General features: G+C 41.0%; 1 protein-coding gene across 1 annotated transcript; it reads right to left on the bottom strand.

Annotated features, from left to right (window-relative positions):
- Window positions 1–635: 635 nt before the first annotated feature.
- On the bottom strand, window positions 636–5612 carry LOC139538501 (Krueppel-like factor 4). The gene is made up of 5 exons (XM_071340629.1): window positions 5322–5612; window positions 5036–5150; window positions 3548–4301; window positions 3237–3404; window positions 636–2123 (listed from the first exon to the last, which is right to left on the bottom strand). The coding sequence occupies exons 1-5, from the start codon at window positions 5372–5374 to the stop codon at window positions 1948–1950; spliced, it is 1266 nt and encodes a 421-aa protein (XP_071196730.1). The 5' UTR covers window positions 5375–5612; the 3' UTR covers window positions 636–1947.
- Window positions 5613–24221: the final 18609 nt, after the last annotated feature.

The raw sequence follows: 24221 nt of genomic DNA, 5'->3' as shown, positions 1-24221 counted from the left end.
GTTGGTACGCCCCCACACCATTCTGTTGTTGGTACGCTCCCACACCATTCTGTTGTTGGTACGCCCCCACACCATTCTGTTGTTGGTACGCTCCCACCATTCTGTTGTTGGTACACCCCCACACCATTCTGTTGTTGGTACGCCCCCACACCATTCTGTTGTTGGTACGCCCCCACACCATTCTGTTGTTGGTACGCCCCCACACCATTCTGTTGTTGGTACGCCCCCACACCATTCTGTTGTTGGTACGCCCCCACACCATTCCGTTGTTGGTACGCCCCCACACCATTCCAACACAGACTTGATTACCATGTTTTGGAAATAACACCATTACACCCATATTGTAAGTAATTATAGGTCATATTTCATAGAAATCTGGAAACACTGGGCAGTTACTTTAAACATGTATTATTATTATTATTATGAAAATGTGTTCTAATTTACATAAATAGACGGTCCAAAAATATATAGTTTATTAAAACTAGATAATCATATGGCTTGATTTTGAATAACATGGCTGAGATAAGTGATAGATTTACCAAATGCATTTACCAAAACACTGTACAGGTAAATGCTATTATGGAAGAAGTCACAGAACAGTGCTCTAAAAACAGCAGTGATCAGTACATCAAAAGTTAATTTCAAATATATTTTATTCTTTATGTTGTAAAAGACAATACAAAACATTTAAAAGCATTTTATTTACAAATGTACAACATTTAAGATTATATAACATATTTTGTCTATAAACAAAAAAAACTTTGTTCAGAGTTACTCATTTCTTTAAAAAAATAATATGAATGTCTCATTTAACATTATTGCACTTTGCGACCACAGCGTGTTGAGAGATTGCCATCACCAATGAGGAGCAAAGTAATTCACCTGATTAAAGTCAAATTGTGGAAGAAAAGAGGTCTCCAGGAAACTCACAGACAAGACCACCACACTGATACTCTTATCAGTTTTCTGTTTCAAATTCTTTGGTACCTTTTAATATAGTAAAGTGTTTGGAGCACCATCCTGTTACATATACATTTAATGTGTACCTGAAGTCAATGGCTTGGAAGAATAGAGTAATATAAATATAAATGTCTAATACAGTATGTTGAACAGTATGAACTTCACAAACAAAGACAAATGGACTGTTTCTGATTGAATAGATAGAAGGCCTCTTAGGATGTGTTTCCGTCACGTCTGTGCTCAGTCTGAGTCTCTTGTTTCCCTGATAACCAATACAGGGAATGACATTAAGGGCCAGGGTCAAGTGAACTGAACAGTCGCGCAAGTTGAGCCTGCTCTGAGGTTGACCCATTGTTGCAGTGAAAACAACCAAACTGCTAAGACTTCCAGTAGCCTGAAACTGATCTTTCTGGTTCCTCCTCATTATTTGACTGAAAGACAGATAATGTATGGCATTTATAGCAGTCGGGCAAGTTGAGCTTGCTCTGAGAAAGTTTTGACTTATAATGCAAATAATTCCAGTAGTGATCTTTCTGATTCCTCCCCCGTTGGAATGTGAAAGGCAATTTACATTTTAGGAAAAATGATCATAATCTTCAGACAATTTAAAAAAAACGGTGGTCGCTTAGTGGCTAGGGCTGTCCCTGTAAATCTCTGTTAATACATTTCCAGTCATACGTTGGCACCTAGTCCTCCAGGTTTTGTCGATAAATAGATGAGCAATTCCAGTTTGGTCCCACAAAAGAGGTTGTTCTGAGGGGTCTTGTCAAATGTCAGATCACAAGCCCATAGATGGACAAAGAACAGTCTTTAGTCATAGGGTTGGACCCTTGAGAGTGTAACACTACCAGGAAACACACAGCTTGTATTGGTGCTTTGACAATGGATGGCTAGAAGGCAATGCTTTTTTGTAAGTCACAAGTTCAGGTCGCTGTGTAATAATATTTATAGTATTTTAGTCTTGGTCCATGGTGTCCAGTGAGTGTCTCATAGGTGTCTCTTCATGTGTAGAGCCAGGTGGTCAGACCTTGAGAAGGCCCTGTCACACTTGGCACACTGGAACGGGCGATGCCCGGTGTGTTTCCTGTAGTGCCGTGTGAGCTCGTCTGAACGGGCAAACTTCCAGCCGCAGCCCTCCCAGTCACAGCAATAAGGCTTCTCTCCTAGTAATGACAATACATACACACACAGAGAGACAGAGAGAGACAGAGAGAGACAGAGAGAGGTGTGTTAGAATTTTGTTTGTTCTCCTTAAAACAGACCAAACTCTCCTCACCACAGAAAGAGGTCGGTCCTGTCCTGCAGTACATAAATTGTAAAGCAATCAACTTGCGGTTGTATTTGAACAGGATCAGTATCAACCTGCTGCTGTTGCCTGTTCATGACACCTGCCAACTGGCCTTCTCTCTCTCTCTCTCTCTCTCTCTCTCTCTCTCTCTCTCTCTCTCTCTCTCTCTCTCTCTCTCTCTCTCTCTCTCTCTCTCTCTCTCTCTCTCTCTCTCTCTCTCTCTCTCTCTCTCTCTCTCTCTCTCTCTCTCTCTCTCTCTCTCTCTCTCTCTCTCTCTCTCTCTCTCTCTCTCTCTCTCTCTCTCTCTCTCTCTCTCTCTCTCTCTCTCTCTCTCTCTCTCTCTCTCTCTCTCTCTCTCTCTCTCTTTTACCATAATGATGCAGTGGAGTAATTTACTGCCGGCAATACAACAGCCGTTATGCCAGGGGCAAGCATTTTGGGGTAGCAGGGAAAGTAAGAGATATAGGTGAACATAGAGTGTACTTCAGAGGGAAATTAACTGGAATTACTAGAGCCATATATTTCGTTTTTTAAATAAAATCCTCTCATAATGTAGATCTGTAGTTAAAACACAAGGTCACATTGCTGCCTATTACAAAGTGTTCCATTACAATCAATAAATGTGATTATTTCAGCCATTAAATGTATGTCTCCTTTGCAACATGCAAGGAAAAAGTACAAACATGGAAAAGTACAGTTCATATAAATCCAATGTAAAATTCCATGTCAAAGTTTCCCACTGTGAATCAAGAAAGGTCTACCATCCCATAATAAACCATAAACTACAGTAATGAATACTGTCACACATAATTAAGAAGGACAATGGGAATGAAAAACGACCCAACTGGTTGAAAAGTTGGTGTAGGCTAACTATGCCCTAAATAAAGTCTGACCCCCAAAAGAGAAAGAGCTTCCTAAAGTTCTTCGGACTTCATAGAACCGTTTGAAACAGCGTTTTGACAATGAGACAACCAACCTGTGTACCAACCTGTGTGTGTTCGGTGATGTGCTTTGAGGTGGGAGCTCTTGGTGTATGTTTTCCCACAGCCGGCGTAGTCACACGTGTGTGTGGCGATTCTCTTCCTGGGCCAGGAGCGCCGGCCGCGTTTGGGTTTGGGCTCCTCCGGTAGACAGTCTCCGCCCGGGGACATAAGCTCTAGACGGGGGTGAAGAGGGTGGAGTGATGAGCTTCATCATCATCATCCTCTCAGAGTTTACCTCAACGTCAGGCACCAGCAAATGATGAATGTGGGAAAAAAAGCTCTTGGTCAAAAACACGTATATTGAAGTTGTACTGACCTTGGTACCGTAGAGACCCAGGCTGTTGAGGGAAGGGCGAGTAGCCTGTCGGAGAGCTGTGGTGGTAGCCCTGGCCAGGCAGAGGGATCTGGGGGTGGGATAACACCTGGCTGGAAGGGTGGTGGTCTGGAGACAGAGATGAGGCTGATCGGCTGGCTGTCATAGGACGCCCCCCTGGGGAGAAACCGTGGGGGTCGAGGTGAGGCCTCTGTCCAGTTCTGGGCTGGGAGTGTGAGTTCACCCCCCCAAGGTGGAGATCCATGGGTTGGGTGATGTTGCACATGCTGGGGTTCTCCTGCTTTATCATATGACAAACAAACGGCAAGGAGGAGGAGGGGTCCGTGGCAGCACTGACACCAACACCGGTCTTACTAATCACATTAATGCTTTGGCCGTATTCTGCCATATCCATGGTGGTCTTCACCACAAACTTGCCATGGAGGCTGGTGGGGTGGAGGTATGCTGGGTCCAGTTCAGGCCTCATCAGTTCGGCCACGAACCCCCCAGTGGGGGACACGTCGCTGATGTCAGGGATGGTGTACAGCATGTCACTGTGGGCAGAGTCCTGGGGAGAGGGGAGCTGGTAGGAGGAGTAGGAGCCCGGCGAAGGGGACAGGTTCTGGGACCCGCTTGCTGCCATGGCCTCAGCCTGCTGTTGTAGCATAGTGTTGGACAGGATGAAGTCATAGTCTAGTAGGTCCAGATCTTCAGGCTCTTTCTTGGTCATGCCAGTGGAGATATCCTCCTTCCATCTCTAGGGAAGAGAAACGCATTACTACACAGCACAAGGACTGACAGACACCTGTGGTCATAGTCATTCAATTAACATAACGCTGAATGCCCATAGAATTAGGAATTTGAATAATCTAATAGGATATCCATGGCTAAATCACAGAGACAGGTCTTAGGTCATAACATGCCATTGCCAAATACCTGTAGATTCCCCCTCTCTATCTAACTGAAATATATAAAAAATATGATTCTTTGTCAAATGTATCTTCTATCTGAGAAAATATTGTGTCGGGAGATATTCTTGTGTGTAATCCCAGACCTGCATTGATTAGTTGAACTTTATTAGGCTTCTATATAAACACAAGAAACCTCAGATCCTTAAAATAGTCACATTTAATAGCCTATTCTATATTCACATGATATATTTGGCAATAGATAAGTCAACAACCTAAATCAATTATCTTATAATAAAGCAATAGGATGCCACTACTGCAATCTAAACACTTATAGTAGGCTACCCTCCACTCAGTTAGTAGCCACACTGAAAATTCTACTTGCTGGTGCACGCCCCAACAGAGGTGCGGTATTCTAGAGTGCGGCAATGACATAAGGTCAAGCAAAGGAATTTACATAGAAAATACATAGACTACATTAAAACCGATTATGAGCTGACCTACCATTAAACATGCAGAATGTCCTATTTAGGCTAGTTAGACTGTTGATATATAAATAGCTAATATAGTAGATCATACTCACCAAATTCGCATGTCCCATGGATTTATTCTTGCCATTCGGGCCGCTTGCAAATGTGGATATGGATGGCAAAAGCGTCCCGCTCAATGCCATATTGTCGAAGTCACTTGGTGGTTGCCTGCATAAACAAAAAATATTTTAATAAATCCTTGTCGTTTTCGCCCCAAAAAATGAATAGGCTAACGTAGTGAATCAAATCCAAGCGCAATGTCTTTATTATGGCAACCCAACATTCTGGATATTCAAACTGAAAAAAGCCCGCACCTCATCAATGAAAATATAGGCCTACCTGGTTCCTCTGATGAATTTCTTCTGTAAAATACACCGTTTGTTGTACAGCATCAGTTGTGTATTCTTCACGGGTTGACAGTCCGAGATGATGTGGCGCTATACTTCACTCCAAGCCATGCTTGTGGACGCAGCGAATGGAACAGGCAGACTGAGACGGATAAAACCAAGCTTGGTAACGTTGATGCAAATTCATCAGGAGTGAGGCGACACTATAGGGGGATTCCCTCGTCTCCCTAGCAATTCCACTTCCATGCAGGGACTAGAGAACAGACTGAACTGACAAAGTGACAGCGAGCAAGGGTTTCCTACCGCTTAAATCATCGCTGGTGGACACGCCTTCGTGTTGCTGAGCAACAGCCAGGCAGGACAGGAACAACACTGCGCGCGCTGCTAGAAAAAAAGAAGGTGCAGTTCATGACGATAGCAAAGAGAGTACAGGGCTGAAAAAGAGAGAGAAAAAAACTCCAACTGTTTCTGTTTATATCCATACAAACAGAGCGATGGCAACAGGGAGGCCCTACATGCCGTTTGCCTTTTATCAAGAGCTAATGTAGGGAAACCGGATCAACGCAATTCTAAAGGACAGGTTTTACGCGCGCATGTAAAGTAGGCTTGTTAGTATAGGAATAATGCCTTGTAGCTGCACTCATTGACACGGATATTGTAGCTCCTATAGAAGACACAACAAATGCTCACCTGGAACGGGGACACTCCCCTCTACTGTACGTCTTCGATGGTCTGTCATTCTAGTCCAGGGATCGGCAACAGGCGGCATGCGGGCCTGAGCGTTTTTAGCAAAACTGAAGAAAAATGTTCAATAACATATGTATATACATACCGTTGTTGCACCTAGACGTTTCCATTTCACAATAACAACACTTACAGTTGACGGGCAGCTGTAGCAGGGCAGACATTTGATGAACTGACTTGTTGGAAAGGTGGCATCATATGACCATGCCACGTTGAAAGTCACTGAGCTCTTCAGTACGGGCCATTCTACTGCCATGTTTGTCTATGGAGATTGCATGGCTGTGTGCTCAATTTTATACACCTGTCAGCAACGTGTGTGTGACTAAAATAGCCACATCCGCTAATTTGAAGGGGTGTCCACATAGTTTTGGCCATATGCATGATCAACAACCTATACATAAAGTAATGATAAAATGAGAAAAGCATTGGCTCACTTCAGGATTAATGTTAGCTATGAACGAGTGGGACAGTAAATTATTAAGTTATTTCTGCACCTCATGTGAGATCAGCATTACAACATGCCTTGTATGAATGTCCTTTCCATAGAATAGGCAGTTAACTTTCCATAGAATAGGCAGTTAACTTTACATAGAATAGGCAGTTTGAGTTCCAATTATGACTATATACTCAACATGCTACACTGAGTGTACAAAACATTAAGAACACCTTCCTAATATTAAGTTGCACCCCCTTTTACCCTCAGAATAGCCTCAATTCATCGGGGCATGGACTCTACAAGGTGTCGGAAGCGTTTCACAGGGATGCTGGCCCATGACTCCAATACTTCCCACAGTTGTGTCAAGTTGGCTGGATGTCCTTTGGGTGGTGGACCATTCTTGATACACACAGGAAACTGTTGAGCGTGAAAACCCCAGCAGCGTTGTAGTTCTTGACACAAACCAGTGCGCCTGGCACCTACTACCATACCCCGTTCAAAGTCACTTAAATATTTTGTCTTGCCCATTCACCCTCTGAATGACACACACACACAATCCATGTCTCAATGCTTAAAACTCCTTCTTCAACCTGTCTATTGCCCTTCATCTACACGGATTGAAGTGGATTTAACAAGTGACATCAATAAGGGATCATAGCTTTCACCTAGATTTTCACCTGGATTCACCTGCTCAGTCTGTCATGGAAAGAGCAGGTGTCCCCCAATGTTTTGTACACTCAATGTCGATGACTATGTACATCTATTTATATAACACTAGTAATACTTATAAACTAAGCATGATCGCTGAATGCACTCTCACGTTGTTTTTGAAGTGGGCTGAGGCTGTCAGTGTTTGATCAGAGCTGGAAGCCAACATAAATGTTTTGTCTGTCCCGTAGTTAGACGTCTATCAGTTTAGAGTCCTGTATGGAGAGCAAACACTTCTGGAGCAAACACTACTGGCCCACCAATCCTGTTGCATCAGGATCTTGTCGGTTGGGCCATGTCAACAAGTATCCCATTGGTTGTCTTCATTACCACATTGACAGCACATGATATCTACCTTTCAATGTAGAGGCATGATATGATAGTTGTAGAACAATTGTTTGACTTAGTTTGCAGGCATAATTTTTTCCGCTATCAACATATTTCTGGGGATATAGTCTAGGCCAACTGTCATAAGCCATCACATATCTATTTTATCGACTGAACCTCTTGACTTTGGTTGGTGAGAAAGTATTTGTTAAAACAATTTCTTTTTTTTATAAAAGATTACCTGTTTCCTGCAGCAGGTTTAAAAACACAAAGGGACTATGTCAGCATGGCCATATTCTTTATGATGGAGGACAATGTCTTTGTATAGAGGACACTTTCAACTATTTCTGAGGTGGTTGGCTCAGAGAGAGAGGGAGAGAGAGAGAGCATTGTGTACCTCCTATCAATTCATGGTTCTATTTACAGTTGGCTATCCGTTCCAGTGTAGTCATCATACTGCTGTACTAGTACTTATATGTGCCCATTTTATGATGGTTAATTAAAACAAAAATATATATTAATAACTTAATTGATGTTCTAGCAAAACTAATTTGATGTATTTACATTAGGCGCATAGTATCAACTCTGATCTACAGGTAACTGCCAAAATAAAGGAAACACCAACATAAAGTGTCTTAATAGGGCGTTGGGCCACTACGAGCCAGAACAGCTTCAATGCACCTTGGCATAGATTCTGGAACTCTATTGGGGGGACGTGACACTTTTTTTCCACAAGAAATTCCATCATTTGCAGTTTTTTCTAATGCTGGTGGAAAACGCTGCTCCAGAATCTCCCATAAATGGTCAATTGGGTTGAGATCTGGTCAATGAGACGGCCATGGCATATGGTTTACATTGTCTTCATGCCCATTCAGTGACCACTTGTGCCTTGTGGATGGGGACATTGTCACCCTATAAGGGCTATAGCTATAGTAGCCAAAATAATGGCCTGCCCAGAATTTTTATACATGTCCCTAAGCATGATGGGATGTTAATTGCTTAATTAGCTCAGGAACCACACCTGTGTGGAAGCACCTGCTTTCAATATACTTTGTATCTCTCATTTCCTCAAGTGTTTCCGTTATTTTGGCAGTTTCCTGTATGTTATAGTGCTCCAGAATACAATGCTGTGGTACTTTAAATATAGTCTACCTTGTCCATACACGTAATCCTTAGGAGGATGTAGTTATCACTGTCCAAACATCATATCTACCTGAAATTATCATAAGAACCTGATGACGAAAACTGACGTAATGTTTTTGTACTTCAATGCTAATCATGTAAACTCAGTACTGTCGAGGTTTCATGTTTTCCATAATTGTCCTAAATGACACATCTGATTGCCACTAGGATTGGTCCAATCAATGAATGGATGAAGTATGCTGCCAGTCTCTTACCTGCACCAGCAGCTCCAACAGTCTCTTACCTGCAGCAGCAGCTCCAACAGTCTCTTACCTGCAGCAGCAGCTCCAACAGTCTCTTACCTGCACCAGCAGCTCCAACAGTCTCTTACCTGCAGCAGCAGCTCCAACAGTCTCTTACCTGCAGCAGCAGCTCCAACAGTCTCTTACCTGCAGCAGCCGCTCCAACAGTCTCTTACCTGCAGCAGCAGCTCCAACAGTCTCTTACCTGCAGCAGCAGCTCCAACAGTCTCTTACCTGCAGCAGCCGCTCCAACAGTCTCTTACCTGCAGCAGCAGCTCCAACAGTCTCTTACCTGCAGCAGCAGCTCCAACAGTCTCTTGAAAGTATTTCCTAGTCGGGTTGTCTCTCAGGTGTTGTTCTTGGCTCTATGTACAGATTTCCCATGATGAGACTGGCTGTGTTATCACAACTATTGTTATGACTGTTCTAGGGCCCTATAAGCTAGGCTCCCACACTATTGGCTGATTGACTGTGGCCTCAAATGGGAATTATCTTTCTATAGCTTGTCCTTACCCCTGCGATTGGACTGCGAAGTTGTTGACAAACAGAACCCCCACCCCCACATTCTTCCAGGTTGTCAGGATTTAATCTCAGAGGAATATTTTCTATTTAAAAAAAGGCTACGACCGGATTGGTCACTGGAAAGTAAAAATTGTATACCCATCACAGTTGTACTTAATGTCAAATTATTGATATGTTATTCAACAAACATACGTGTAAAGTGTATAAAGATGGGTAAATAAAGTTTAGAAACCTTGCACAACTCACTGAGCGCTTGGCAGCTGTTGTCTCCAATCAGAGTAGTTGTCTTGATTTTGATGGTTTCCAGCAGCATTCCATCCCCAGCTAGTTCAGTCCCCTTGGAAAGCAGTCAAGTCAATACGAGGACTAGAGGATCATACTCCAGATATTGAGGTTTTCACTGCTCTCTTTCCAGATGCTTTACAGTAATAAACAATTGCATTCATTCTTTCCTTAATGAAAACTCAGTCTAGTTTTGTTAATACCTGTTGCTGTTTATTAAGAATAGCAAACAACTCCCCCAAAAATTCTAAGGTGATTATATTTGCTGTGTCTGTCTGCTGTTGTGTCATCTGATCGTGTAGTGTTGCATGGTTTTTAACTGTCTTTTTAAGTGTGTGAATTATATTATTATGACATTGTGTGTAAGTAGAAGAACTGTCACGCCTGCTCCCGCTTCCCCTCTCTGGCTCTCGAGGGCGCCAGGCGGCCAATCATTACGCACCCCTGTCACCATCATTACGCGCATCAGCGCTCATTGGACTCACCTGGACTCCTTCACTTTGTTGATTGCCCCATCTATATCTGTCTGTTCCACAGTTTGTTCCCCTGTGTCAGCATTGATGTCGTTATTGTTTTCTCCTGTCCAGACGCTGTCCGTGTTCTGTTTGATGTCCGTTGTTTATTAAATGTTCACTCCCTGTACTTGCTTCTCCTCTCCCAGTCCTTACAAGAACAAGCTGGTTAATTCAGTGAGGGACTCAAAGCTCATCTCACAAACTAAGTCTACTTTACTTTATTCATCCCACATGGCAGTCAAATACATCATTGAAATGCGTGGGTACGTACCAAGATAAAATGCATCAGTGAAACATGAGAGAAACATGATAAACCTTTTCCTGTTTGTGATTGCTGTCTATTTATTTCCGCACAGACATTGCAGTCAGGTGTGTAGAGGACATCTCAGGTAGAAGTTATTGTCGGGGTAGTTAAGAGATTAAAAAGGATTAATCAAAACAGTTAATGCTTGCTTGTCAGTTCTGCAAGAACGTTTTGAAGGAACATTTAGTATCAAGAGAAGGACATCTTATGGATTGTAACTGAAGATTTTGAAGGCAAAGTCAAGCTTAACATTTCAGTCAAACTTGGCTAGAACCGATGCTCAGGACTGGGCTGTATAGAACAAGAGGTGTTCTACCGTAGCATAATGCTGGAGGAGACGGGTAGACAGACTTGGATGTGCCTATTCATTCCACAAAACAATTCCAGACTTGTTTGCTAGAGCTTCTGTTCATAAAATAAAATAACAACAGTGGGCAGGTTTGAAAACATGCCGTACCAGACAGTCAGTGTGGTGGTGTGCATAGCATTGCATTGGGCCGCGCTCCTCTGTCTCAATTCAATTCAATGGCATGGGAAACATATGTTTACATTGCCAAAGCAAATGGAATAGACAATAAACAAAAGGGACTGTGTGTTTACAAGGCCCCAGCCAAGCTTCCATAGGCAGGGCCCCGGTCCCCAGTCCCGACCGGTCTGCCGCTTGCATCACACCGTCTGATCTGGTGGGCTTCTGCGTATAGGCTAGGGAGGGAGAGCGGGAGGAAAGCGGAGTGCGGAGAGAGAGGGCGAGAGGAAGGGAGACAAGCAGAGAAAGGCAGGGAGAGCTCCTGCCGAGCCGCAGGCTGTCCACCCTATGCCTGCGCTGGGATTCCTCTGCAGCCTTAAATATGCTAGTTATTTTTATCCCGCTACGTAACAGAGCACAGAGCCGCCCCACTCCGTTACAATGTTTCCCTTCAGTCAGGAGAGGAAATGGATGGGAGCCACACTTCCTGGTCACATGGTGCTATAACAGTGCTAGGGCAGGCTGCCCAGTCAGAGAAATAGCTACAACAGGGGAGGGGGAGGACAGGGGAGCAGTAGGAAGGGTGGAGAGGGGAGGGCAGAGGAGCAGTAGGAAGGGGGATGGAGAGGAGAGGGCAGGGGAACAGGGGGGAAGGGGGAGGAGAGGAGAGGGGAACAAGGGGGGAGGAAAGGGGAGGACGGAGCTCGGCACGCTGCCTTGCTGCTCCTCTACTCTCTCCCAAAACGTAACACCCTCCTCTCCTTGGCAGGCAGCTAGAGAGGGACTGGCCGTGCTGTCTGGGCCTCTAGACGAGGCAGGCTGTTTAAATCAGCCAATTGGACGTCAGGAACAAGATCAACAGCGCGGGCAGCAGAGATTGGTGTTCGTAAGTCGTGGAGGAAATGAGAGAGTGCATACGACACATCGGCAGACGAGAGGCGGTGTGACGTCAGCAGACCCTGCCAGGATTAGAAACCTCTAAAAAGGAAACGGGAGGGCTCGCTGGTTCCCTCACACAGACCGTAGCCGGCCGAGGGAGCTGGCGAACATGCGGCATGGTCAGCCGATACCAGGGAGGGAGCTTCCCATGAGCTCACTGCCACAGATGTGACACCCTGGGTGATGATATGATGACATGTTGATAGCACAACATTCACATTAATTAGACACTGACACATTTAGGACTGTGCCAACTTCTAACTGATCTCATCATCGCGTTTTACTATGGTCTTTTTTATTTTGATACCAATGAAGAGGATACATTTTACTATAAAGGGTTTAATCGTTAAATATGTAGTACTTAATAAGACTTTATAAAGACTTTAAGTTGTTCATGTATTTTAATATTTAGTACATATGAATACTTTATAAAGCCTTATTAAGTAAATATTCCTTTTAAAGTGGGACCAGTATCTTTAACACAAGCACTGTTGTGAGAAAAATGTATAGAGTTGACCCTAAATAAAGTGGTGCCATCTTCCTTCTTTAAACCCAGCCGACGTAGTTAGACGTCGGGGAAGCGCTCATGGAACTCTTCGTCTGGTGTGGTGGAGAAGTATCTGCTGTTGTTTAGGTAACATTTCAAGATCTCGGGACGCACGATAGAAGAAGCTTATTTATTACAGCCTGTATAAATATATAATATTTGCCTAGACATGGTCTGTCCTTTTTAGCATTGTATCAATATGCCCATGCCATTTGTATGCTCTGTTTGTATTGACTTCTAGGTGGGTGTAATACAACTTGAACTTCAACTACACAATGTAGTATAGTAGCCACATAGCCAGCCATGACAGACTATGAAAGAATCCCACTCACTTTGTCTTCAGTCAACATTACGTTAGGTCTTTAGGAAGTGTGTGGACCATCAGACCATTGGCCAGGCCAGGCAGACTACAGGCACTGTGAATCACAGGCCAAGGAGAAAGGGGATTTCTGACAGTTGACAACATTTTGGTGATTTGAGGTTTAAGGGCTTCTTTAGCACCTTAGTGGAGGACATAGAGGTATGTTTAGAAGCCGGAGAGACACTATTGCCATATAAACATGGAGACATCACAAACATCATTATTTAAAATCTTCTTTGTGTCATTAGCAATTATTGATTTTAAAACTTATTACATTTCAAATATGTGATCATTCGAATGTGTTATTGATTCGGTATTTAGGTGATTTCCGAAAGCAAGAACAATTACAGAGTTATATGAAGTCATACGTCAATGGAGGGGGCCTGGGCTGGCTCAGATCCACATGTCTCTGTGCTAGTGCATGATGAAATAATGTGCAAATTCAAGCAATTTTCAAAGAAAAAATAGTTGTTTTGGGGCCTAAGAACACAATATAACATGATGTCCTCTTAAAGTATCAGCGTACTCCATGGAGTAGGCTTATTTGTCCAGGACTAGGATTAAGTCCGGGAAAGGCTGGGGAAAACCGGCCCTTAATCTTCTAGTTCGTGGTTAACACAAATACTTGTCCAATACGGTTTCCCAAAACCACTTTTACTCTACTTTTAGATGATTGAATATTGTGTAATACACTAGAAGAATACAGTCCTTTTTAACAGTGATATAATCTTTCCATCACAGAGTGACTAAGATGGGTGACTTTTTTTTACCATTTCACAAAATAACGTAATTGTATGACCCCATTTTATTGTCTATTCAAAATGTGTAACTTTATACAGTCATTATGACCTTATTGTGTAAGTAGTGAGTCAAACCCACCTGTTTGCTATTATGGGAAAACATGAACAAACAATGGACATTGAAAATGACAAAACTTTATTCGTACAATATGAAATTTTACTGTGCTTAAAGTTGAAAATAGCTGAATTATTTGTTACAACTTACATGGAGACAGCAAGACTGATTAAAAATCCAGATGACAAAATAAATCCCTAACTAACCATTCCACACAGAATTTCACCATAACGTGTTTGACTACCAAGCTCATAGTGTACTATATCACAGCTACAGTACTGTGGAGAATATTGCTCTATGGCTCTGTCGGCAACCACATCTTTACAATGTACACCCGGTTCCTATAGAAACAGTTGAAGAAAGTAAAGGTTTTATTTTATTTCCCCTTGAACACTCAATTGGAACTTTGGGTCCAGAAATCAGGCCTCAGTAATTACAGCAATCACCAAACATTATGGAACGTTCCAGCAGCAGCAGCCATCTTGGCATCATCCTCCAGTTAATAGATTTTCTTCTTCCCAGTGTTCAACAGCACAATTAGTAAAATCACATCTTCACAACAATCGATGAAATATTTTGTATTTCTGTTTATCTATTTATTTATTCATGGCGGTAGTGTATGCCAGGCTTGTGTGAAGGCTTATGTGTTTCAAGTCATTCTAGACCAGTTCCTATTTTCAGGGCTCCTAATACACATCTCTGTCATGATTAACTCCAGACAGAGCAGAACCAGTGAGGAGTTTTACCAGATCGATTTTGGCATAATAATTTGCTGAAACTCATGCCATAATTGTTGTCAGATTTTAAAGGGGTGTGCTATACGCGTTTCTGTGAAGGTGTGGACTCCTTTTCCCCCCCCCTGAGAGAGTAGTCTGGAATGTGTGACCTTTTCCATGGTTCGTCAAATTCAAGGCCCTGTTTGGACACCTGGAAAGTTGCATGGATTGGGTGAACTCAGCCAGGAGATGGGAATGTCAATAATAATCTAAATCTGCACCCCAAATGACCCCCAATTCCTAACATAGTGCACTACCTTTAACAAGATCCCTATGGGCCCAAGTCAAAAGTAGTGCACTATATAGGGAATAGGATGCCATTTTAGGATCCTACCCAACACATCAACTGTGGAGTGGATCATCCGGAAGAGAGAGAGAGGCTCCACTAACTTTTATGCCACTATGCAGGAACTCACTATAAATCTGCTTTCTTAACAAGAAAGGAGAGCAGAACATGTCAAGGTTGTTTGGTTTAGCCCTGTTCTGGTATGAAGTTTAATATTTGAACATTTGTGTCTCAATGGTGATTATAAATCTGGAAGCTTTGGATGTGGGAAATGTGGGAAAACATCCTTGAAATGAACATTATGTAGAATGAGAGATTAAGAGGAGGAGAGGCCTGGAACATGGTAGTAAGCAGAGCGACAATTAAGAAATCGAAAGAGAGTATATAAGTGGGTTTTTCCGAATTCTGTATTTTAAGATGTTCTTTTTAGTTGTATGAACTGAATTGGGAATCGGACACCATTGAGCACCTGCTCTTGTTATGAGGAAGAGATGTCAGTTTGTCATCAGTTTGTCAAGATCTATTGGGCCGGATTCCCATTGGCCAAATCAGTGGTACACATTGTGGTAACCCTTAATCAAACAAAACATCATTTCAAACTGATCAAGATGTCTGGAATGTTTCTCTGCCAGAACAATACATGACAGTTTGAATTTAAGTGATGCTAAGGTTCTAGAATGGGACATATTATTGACATCATGTGGTTCTTATAGTCCCAGTCGGTATTAGGTAAAATATCACGGCCCCACCCGCCCTCGGGGAAAACAACCTATGGTTACCTTGGTTACCCCATTGGCTGACAGCAACAACGTATTTTTGTCTTATGCTTGTACTGTATTAGTCAATAACAAAACTACATTTAAGAAAAGTACATCTGTAAAGATTACTTTTCAACATTGCCTGCTCCTGATCATTCTCACTACTTAGAAAAACCTGATAATGTAGGGCTTCCCTCATGCCCCTTTTCATGACGGCGCTAGTAGCCATGTGAGTGAATGCTAGCTAGCTACCAACCAGAACATTATGCTAACCAAGACCAACATCACAAACAAACGGACTATACAGCTACAAGTAGTGAGTGGAGTTATAAACAGACTGTACTAAACATGTTAAATGTCTTACCTGTGATTAAATGTTTTCTGCACACATATCTACGTGTAGTCTACTTGGACACTGGGTCCCCACAATTCCCTGACTTTCCCACAACGAATAACCTGAAGCCACAAGGCTCTTCAGATGGGCCCCATTTTCCTATGTGGGAGCATTGCGAACCGTAGGTCGGGATTTTTGACCTGGTTACATGTACATTGGACAACACAGCAGCTTTTTGGCATTTGTTATTTCTGCATAACAAACAATTGTCTCTTTTGCAGTGGGGGTCAATGGGAAAGAGAGACCAAAAGACTTACAGTGTGACAAAAAAAATCATGTTTGCTTTCCCCAATTTGTGGGCGTGGTCTAGGGGAATTCCTTCTTATGATGTGTATATCGACTGGGAGTATTGAGGAGGGGGACTCAGTAACTTAAACCAGATGGGCCATCATCTCATGAGTTAACAAGACTCTCTCTCTCTCTCTCTCTCTCTCTCTCTCTCTCTCTCTCTCTCTCTCTCTCTCTCTCTCTCTCTCCCTCTCTTTCTCTCTCTCTCTCTCTTTCTTTCTTTCTCTCTTTCTCTCTGTCTTTCTTTCTCTCTATCTCTCTTTCTCTCTGTCTTTCTTTCTCTCTATCTCTCTCTCTCTCTCTCTCTCTCTCTCTCTCTCTCTCTCTCTCTCTCTCTCTCTCTCTCTCTCTCTCTCTCTCTCCCATTCTCTCTCTCCTTCTCTCTCTCACTTTCTCTTTCTTTCTTTCTTTCTTTTTTTCTTTCTCTCTCTCTCACTCCTCCTTCACCCCCCCCTCCAATAAAATATCATAACTATGCAAACATTGCATCAAACACCATTGTTCACATTCGTTATCCCTTTCATACACAGACCAAAATCCCATTAATTTAGAATGTCTTCTTCTTTTTGCCTGCTTTTTGATATATCTGAATATAGGGGATAGGAGGTAAAAAGCATGGTCAATTAAAAGCCACCTAAAGACCTAGTCATGATTCCTGCATTTCCACAGACCCTGTAACCAAAATATGACTATTGGGTCTGTGTGAATGGTTCTCAGCTTTTTTTGCAGGTAAATTCCCTAAAACGTCCATTGTTTAACACCTCCCTAATTTGAAATGCAAACCTACAAGAACGTGGTAAGTAAGGGGCTGTTTGAAAGGGGTCATATAAACATGAAACTCTTAGAACAAAGGGTTCCAATAGGAGCACCCTTTTGGTTCCAGGTAGAACCCGTTTGGTTTCATGTAGAACCCTCTGTGGAAAGAGTTCCATGTAGAACCCCAAAAAGTTCTGGGGAAAAAAGGGTTATTCAAAGGGTTTTCCTATGAGGACAGCTGAAGAACCCTTTTAGGTTCTAGACTTTTTTCCCCCTAAGGGTGTACCTTATATTTTTTACCGTTTATATACCACATATTTTGTCTGAAATGGGTATTACTGTCACACCCTGACCATAGAGAGCCCTTGGTTCTCTATGGTGTAGTAGGTCAGGGCGTGACTAGGTGGTGTTCTAGTTCAATATTTCTATGTTGGTGTTTTGAATGGTTCCCAATTAGAGGCAGCTGGTAATCGTTGCCTCTAATTGGGGATCATATTTAGGTAGCCATTTTTCCCACCTGTGTTTGTGGGATATTATTTGTGTGAGTGTTTTTGTGCTCCACGACTTTCACGTTTCGTTGTTTGTTTCTTGTTTTGTTGAAGTTTCACGTTTAGTAAAGATGTGGAACTCTACGCACGCTGCGCCTTGGTCCGTCTTTAATCACGAGCGTGACAATTACAGCAGATACAGTATTATACACTGCAGTTAGAGGTATCCAGAACACAACATTGGATGGATCGACTGAGCACAGAAACGGAATCGACCTGGGGTAGTTGGGGTTATTGAGACTTCCTGGGGAATAGTGTGGCTGTCAGCCATGTGCAGCTGTACACACACAAGGCTGTTTTGACACAAGGTTGTTAGACTGTGAAGGCAGGACAACTAGTCAGAAAAGCAGAAAAAGCACACACATACATACTCACACATTCAAATATGATAGGCCGTTCATTAGCCCCCTAGAGTCTACGTAACAAAATAATCCCCTTCAAAATCTGTCAGTTTAAGCTAGAGATATCCACCACATTCGCCAGTGTCGCACTTCCGTATCTGCTGTGAAAGGTGCCAGAGCTAGAGCGGTGTTTGTCAGACCATGAAACATCCCAAACATCGGTCTTCTTACGAAAACGTCTTTAGCGTCTGAACAGTTAGACCTACAAACTACAACTCTATGGAAAGGGGACACTTTCACGAACACGATGGTGTTGTCTGTTTTGCTCTACGACCCCCACAAATGCCAAGGGACTAATCTGAAGGTAACCGGTACTGGTTTTAAAAAACAAATGGAAATATATATTTATACCTAAAGGGGTCCTAAAATTCTAAATCTAATAGCTAAATGATCCATAGTATGACCTTCTTAAAACAATTCCATATGTCAGCTCAGACCCCCCCCCCCCCCCCCTCCCCCAATGTCTTAGACTCCAAGGAATTACACACATGGAGTTAATGTGTGTGAAAAATACTAGCCATTAAAATAAAAAACTAATTAGTAGGTTAATGTGGATTTCTTCCTTTATTAAAGACATAAGGCTCAGAGTCATTTCAACCATCACGGGAAATCTGCACACATCAGCAAAACACTATTCATTTGAAGCTTTTGAAGACAGAGGCTTTACAGTTCACACCAACTGTGATCAGTGGTCAGCTTTGAAGACAGAGGCTTTACAGTTCACACCAACTGTGATCAGTGGTCAGCTTTGAAGACAGAGGCTTTACAGTTCACACCAACTGTGATCAGTGGTCAGCTTTGAAGACAGAGGCTTTACAGTTCACACCAACTGTGATCAGTGGTCAGCTTTCAAGACAGAGGCTTTACAGTTCACACCAACTGTGATCAGTGGTCAGCTTTGAAGACAGAGGCTTTACAGTTCACACCAACTGTGATCAGTGGTCAGCTTTGAAGACAGAGGCTTTACAGTTCACACCAACTGTGATCAGTGGTCAGCTTTGAAGGCGCCAGAAAACAACTTTCATCTTCAATAAATAACTTTAAATAACAGTACCCTATACTGTTAGTGACTATACAGCAATGATATGCGTTATAAGCATTCTACAACAACTGAATAAGAGTTGGCCTGCCTGCCTCCAAATATCCAGAAACATGGTTATCATTTAGCGTTACTCAGCCAACATAAAAAATATGTCACTTTTCATTGTTTTTGATAGTTTGTTTTGCCCATGGATGGATTACTGATGGCACTACCTGACACAGATCTGTGAATGTAAACGAGCTAAACATATAACGGGGATGGCTGATTCTTTAACCTGTCTGGATCAGGCCTAGTATTTTGTACTGTCAATTATATCAAGGAGGTTTATTGTTTTTAACACTGTAACACTGAGTTGTTGGTTGAGGTATTATATAACACTGTAACACTGAGTTGTTGCTTGATGTATTTTAACACTGTAACACTGAGTTGTTGGTTGAGGTATTATAACACTGTAACACTGAGTTGTTGGTTGAGGTATTATATAACACTGTAACACTGAGTTGTTGGTTGAGGTATTATAACACTGTAACACTGAGTTGTTGGTTGAGGTATTATATAACACTGTAACACTGAGTTGTTGGTTGATGTATTATATAACACTGTAACACTGAGTTGTTGGTTGATGTATTATATAACACTGTAACACTGAGTTGTTGGTTGAGGTATTATATAACACTGTAACACTGAGTTGTTGGTTGATGTATTATATAACACTGTAACACTGAGTTGTTGGTTGATGTATTATATAACACTGTAACACTGAGTTGTTGGTTGATGTATTATATAACACTGTAACACTGAGTTGTTGGTTGATGTATTATATAACACTGTAACACTGAGTTGTTGGTTGAGGTATTATAACACTGTAACACTGAGTTGTTGGTTGATGTATTATATAACACTGTAACACTGAGTTGTTGGTTGAGGTATTATATAACACTGTAACACTGAGTTGTTGGTTGAGGTATTATAACACTGTAACACTGAGTTGTTGGTTGAGGTATTATAACACTGTAACACTGAGTTGTTGGTTGAGGTATTATAACACTGTAACACTGAGTTGTTGGTTGAGGTATTATAACACTGTAACACTGAGTTGTTGGTTGATGTATTATATAACACTGTAACACTGAGTTGTTGGTTGATGTATTATAACACTGTAACACTGAGTTGTTGGTTGAGGTATTATAACACTGTAACACTGAGTTGTTGGTTGATGTATTATAACACTGTAACACTGAGTTGTTGGTTGAGGTATTATATAACACTGTAACACTGAGTTGTTGGTTGAGGTATTATAACACTGTAACACTGAGTTGTTGGTTGAGGTAGTATATAACACTGTAACACTGAGTTGTTGGTTGATGTATTATAACACTGTAACACTGAGTTGTTGGTTGATGTATTTTAACACTGTAACACTGAGTTGTTGGTTGAGGTATTATAACACTGTAACACTGAGTTGTTGGTTGATGTATTATAACACTGTAACACTGAGTTGTTGGTTGAGGTATTATATAACACTGTAACACTGAGTTGTTGGTTGAGGTATTATAACACTGTAACACTGAGTTGTTGGTTGATGTATTATATAACACTGTAACACTCAGTTGTTGGTTGATGTATTATATAACACTGTAACACTGAGTTGTTGGTTGAGGTATTATATAACACTGTAACACTGAGTTGTTGGTTGATGTATTATATAACACTGTAACACTGAGTTGTTGGTTGATGTATTATATAACACTGTAACACTGAGTTGTTGGTTGATGTATTATATAACACTGTAACACTGAGTTGTTGGTTGATGTATTATATAACACTGTAACACTGAGTTGTTGGTTGATGTATTATATAACACTGTAACACTGAGTTGTTGGTTGAGGTATTATATAACACTGTAACACTGAGTTGTTGGTTGAGGTATTATATAACACTGTAACACTGAGTTGTTGGTTGAGGTATTATATAACACTGTAACACTGAGTTGTTGGTTGAGGTATTATAACACTGTAACACTGAGTTGTTGGTTGAGGTATTATAACACTGTAACACTGAGTTGTTGGTTGAGGTATTATAACACTGTAACACTGAGTTGTTGGTTGATGTATTATATAACACTGTAACACTGAGTTGTTGGTTGATGTATTATAACACTGTAACACTGAGTTGTTGGTTGAGGTATTATAACACTGTAACACTGAGTTGTTGGTTGATGTATTATAACACTGTAACACTGAGTTGTTGGTTGAGGTATTATATAACACTGTAACACTGAGTTGTTGGTTGAGGTATTATAACACTGTAACACTGAGTTGTTGGTTGAGGTAGTATATAACACTGTAACACTGAGTTGTTGGTTGATGTATTATAACACTGTAACACTGAGTTGTTGGTTGATGTATTTTAACACCGTAACACTGAGTTGTTGGTTGAGGTATTATAACACTGTAACACTGAGTTGTTGGTTGATGTATTATAACACTGTAACACTGAGTTGTTGGTTGAGGTATTATATAACACTGTAACACTGAGTTGTTGGTTGAGGTATTATAACACTGTAACACTGAGTTGTTGGTTGATGTATTATATAACACTGTAACACTGAGTTGTTGGTTGATGTATTATATAACACTGTAACACTGAGTTGTTGGTTGAGGTATTATATAACACTGTAACACTGAGTTGTTGGTTGATGTATTATATAACACTGTAACACTGAGTTGTTGGTTGATGTATTATATAACACTGTAACACTGAGTTGTTGGTTGATGTATTATATAACACTGTAACACTGAGTTGTTGGTTGATGTATTATATAACACTGTAACACTGAGTTGTTGGTTGATGTATTATATAACACTGTAACACTGAGTTGTTGGTTGATGTATTATATAACACTGTAACACTGAGTTGTTGGTTGAGGTATTATATAACACTGTAACACTGAGTTGTTGGTTGAGGTATTATATAACACTGTAACACTGAGTTGTTGGTTGAGGTATTATATAACACTGTAACACTGAGTTGTTGGTTGAGGTATTATATAACACTGTAACACTGAGTTGTTGGTTGAGGTATTATAACACTGTAACACTGAGTTGTTGGTTGAGGTATTATATAACACTGTAACACTGAGTTGTTGGTTGAGGTATTATAACACTGTAACACTGAGTTGTTGGTTGAGGTATTATATAACACTGTAACACTGAGTTGTTGGTTGATGTATTTTAACACTGTAACACTGAGTTGTTGGTTGATGTATTATATAACACTGTAACACTGAGTTGTTGGTTGAGGTATTATATAACACTGTAACACTGAGTTGTTGGTTGATGTATTATAACACTGTAACACTGAGTTGTTGGTTGATGTATTATAACACTGTAACACTGAGTTGTTGGTTGATGTATTATAACACTGTAACACTGAGTTGTTGGTTGATGTATTATATAACACTGTAACACTGAGTTGTTGGTTGAGGTATTATATAACACTGTAACACTGAGTTGTTGGTTGATGTATTATAACACTGTAACACTGAGTTGTTGGTTGATGTATTATAACACTGTAACACTGAGTTGTTGGTTGATGTATTATAACACTGTAACACTGAGTTGTTGGTTGATGTATTTTAACACTGTAACACTGAGTTGTTGGTTGATGTATTATATAACACTGTAACACTGAGTTGTTGGTTGAGGTATTATATAACACTGTAACACTGAGTTGTTGGTTGATGTATTATATAACACTGTAACACTGAGTTGTTGGTTGATGTATTATATAACACTGTAACACTGAGTTGTTGGTTGATGTATTTTAACACTGTAACACTGAGTTGTTGGTTGATGTATTATATAACACTGTAACACTGAGTTGTTGGTTGAGGTATTATATAACACTGTAACACTGAGTTGTTGGTTGATGTATTATATAACACTGTAACACTAAGTTGTTGGTTGAGGTATTATAACACTGTAACACTGAGTTGTTGTGCGATGTATTATATAACACTGTAACACTGAGTTGTTGGTTGATGTATTATATAACACTGTAACACTGAGTTGTTGGTTGATGTATTATATAACACTGTAACACTAAGTTGTTGGTTGAGGTATTATATAACACTGTAACACTGAGTTGTTGGTTGAGGTATTATATAACACTGTAACACTGAGTTGTTGGTTGAGGTATTATAACACTGTAACACTGAGTTGTTGGTTGAGGTATTATATAACACTGTAACACTGAGTTGTTGGTTGATGTATTTTAACACTGTAACACTGAGTTGTTGGTTGAGGTATTATAACACTGTAACACTGAGTTGTTGGTTGAGGTATTATATAACACTGTAACACTGAGTTGTTGGTTGAGGTATTATAACACTGTAACACTGAGTTGTTGGTTGATGTATTATATAACACTGTAACACTGAGTTGTTGGTTGATGTATTATATAACACTGTAACACTAAGTTGTTGGTTGAGATATTATAACACTGTAACACTGAGTTGTTGGTTGATGTATTATATAACACTGTAACACTGAGTTGTTGGTTGAGGTATTATAACACTGTAACACTGAGTTGTTGGTTGATGTATTATATAACACTGTAACACTGAGTTGTTGGTTGAGGTATTATAACACTGTAACACTGAGTTGTTGGTTGAGGTATTATAACACTGTAACACTGAGTTGTTGGTTGAGGTATTATAACACTGTAACACTGAGTTGTTGGTTGAGGTATTATATAACACTGTAACACTGAGTTGTTGTGCGATGTATAATGCGTGTTATTCATTAGGATTATCATGGAAAAGTGGGTGACTAACAGAAAGACAAATAGAGACCAATAAACTTACACAGTGACAAAATAAGTGAAATCAAGAAACCAATAGTTCATTGATTGTGCGTTTTGTATTTCTTTACGTGAGAAGACTGTCACCGTACATAGGTCACCGGCTTGTCACCTGAGAACCCTCTCTGTTGTCTGTGGGATAGTCTCACAACACAGGTCACTAGAGGAGCCTACAGTATACAGTATCACAGTCCATTGAATAGGAAGAGGAAAGCTTTAAAAGGGCATCAGGTATCCCTCCCTTTACAACTGCTGTCCAAAGGTGCTGCTGTCTGTGTGAGAGCAGACCAGGAGAAATCCTAACCTGAGTGCTCCAGTCTATGTGTTGGTCGTCATGAAGACTGGATATC

This window comes from Salvelinus alpinus, chromosome 1 (genome assembly GCF_045679555.1).
Source record: "Salvelinus alpinus chromosome 1, SLU_Salpinus.1, whole genome shotgun sequence".
In the NCBI taxonomy this organism is placed as follows: domain Eukaryota; kingdom Metazoa; phylum Chordata; class Actinopteri; order Salmoniformes; family Salmonidae; genus Salvelinus; species Salvelinus alpinus.
Note: the sequence above shows the minus strand (reverse complement) of the source record. Positions and strands in the feature narration are given on the sequence as shown.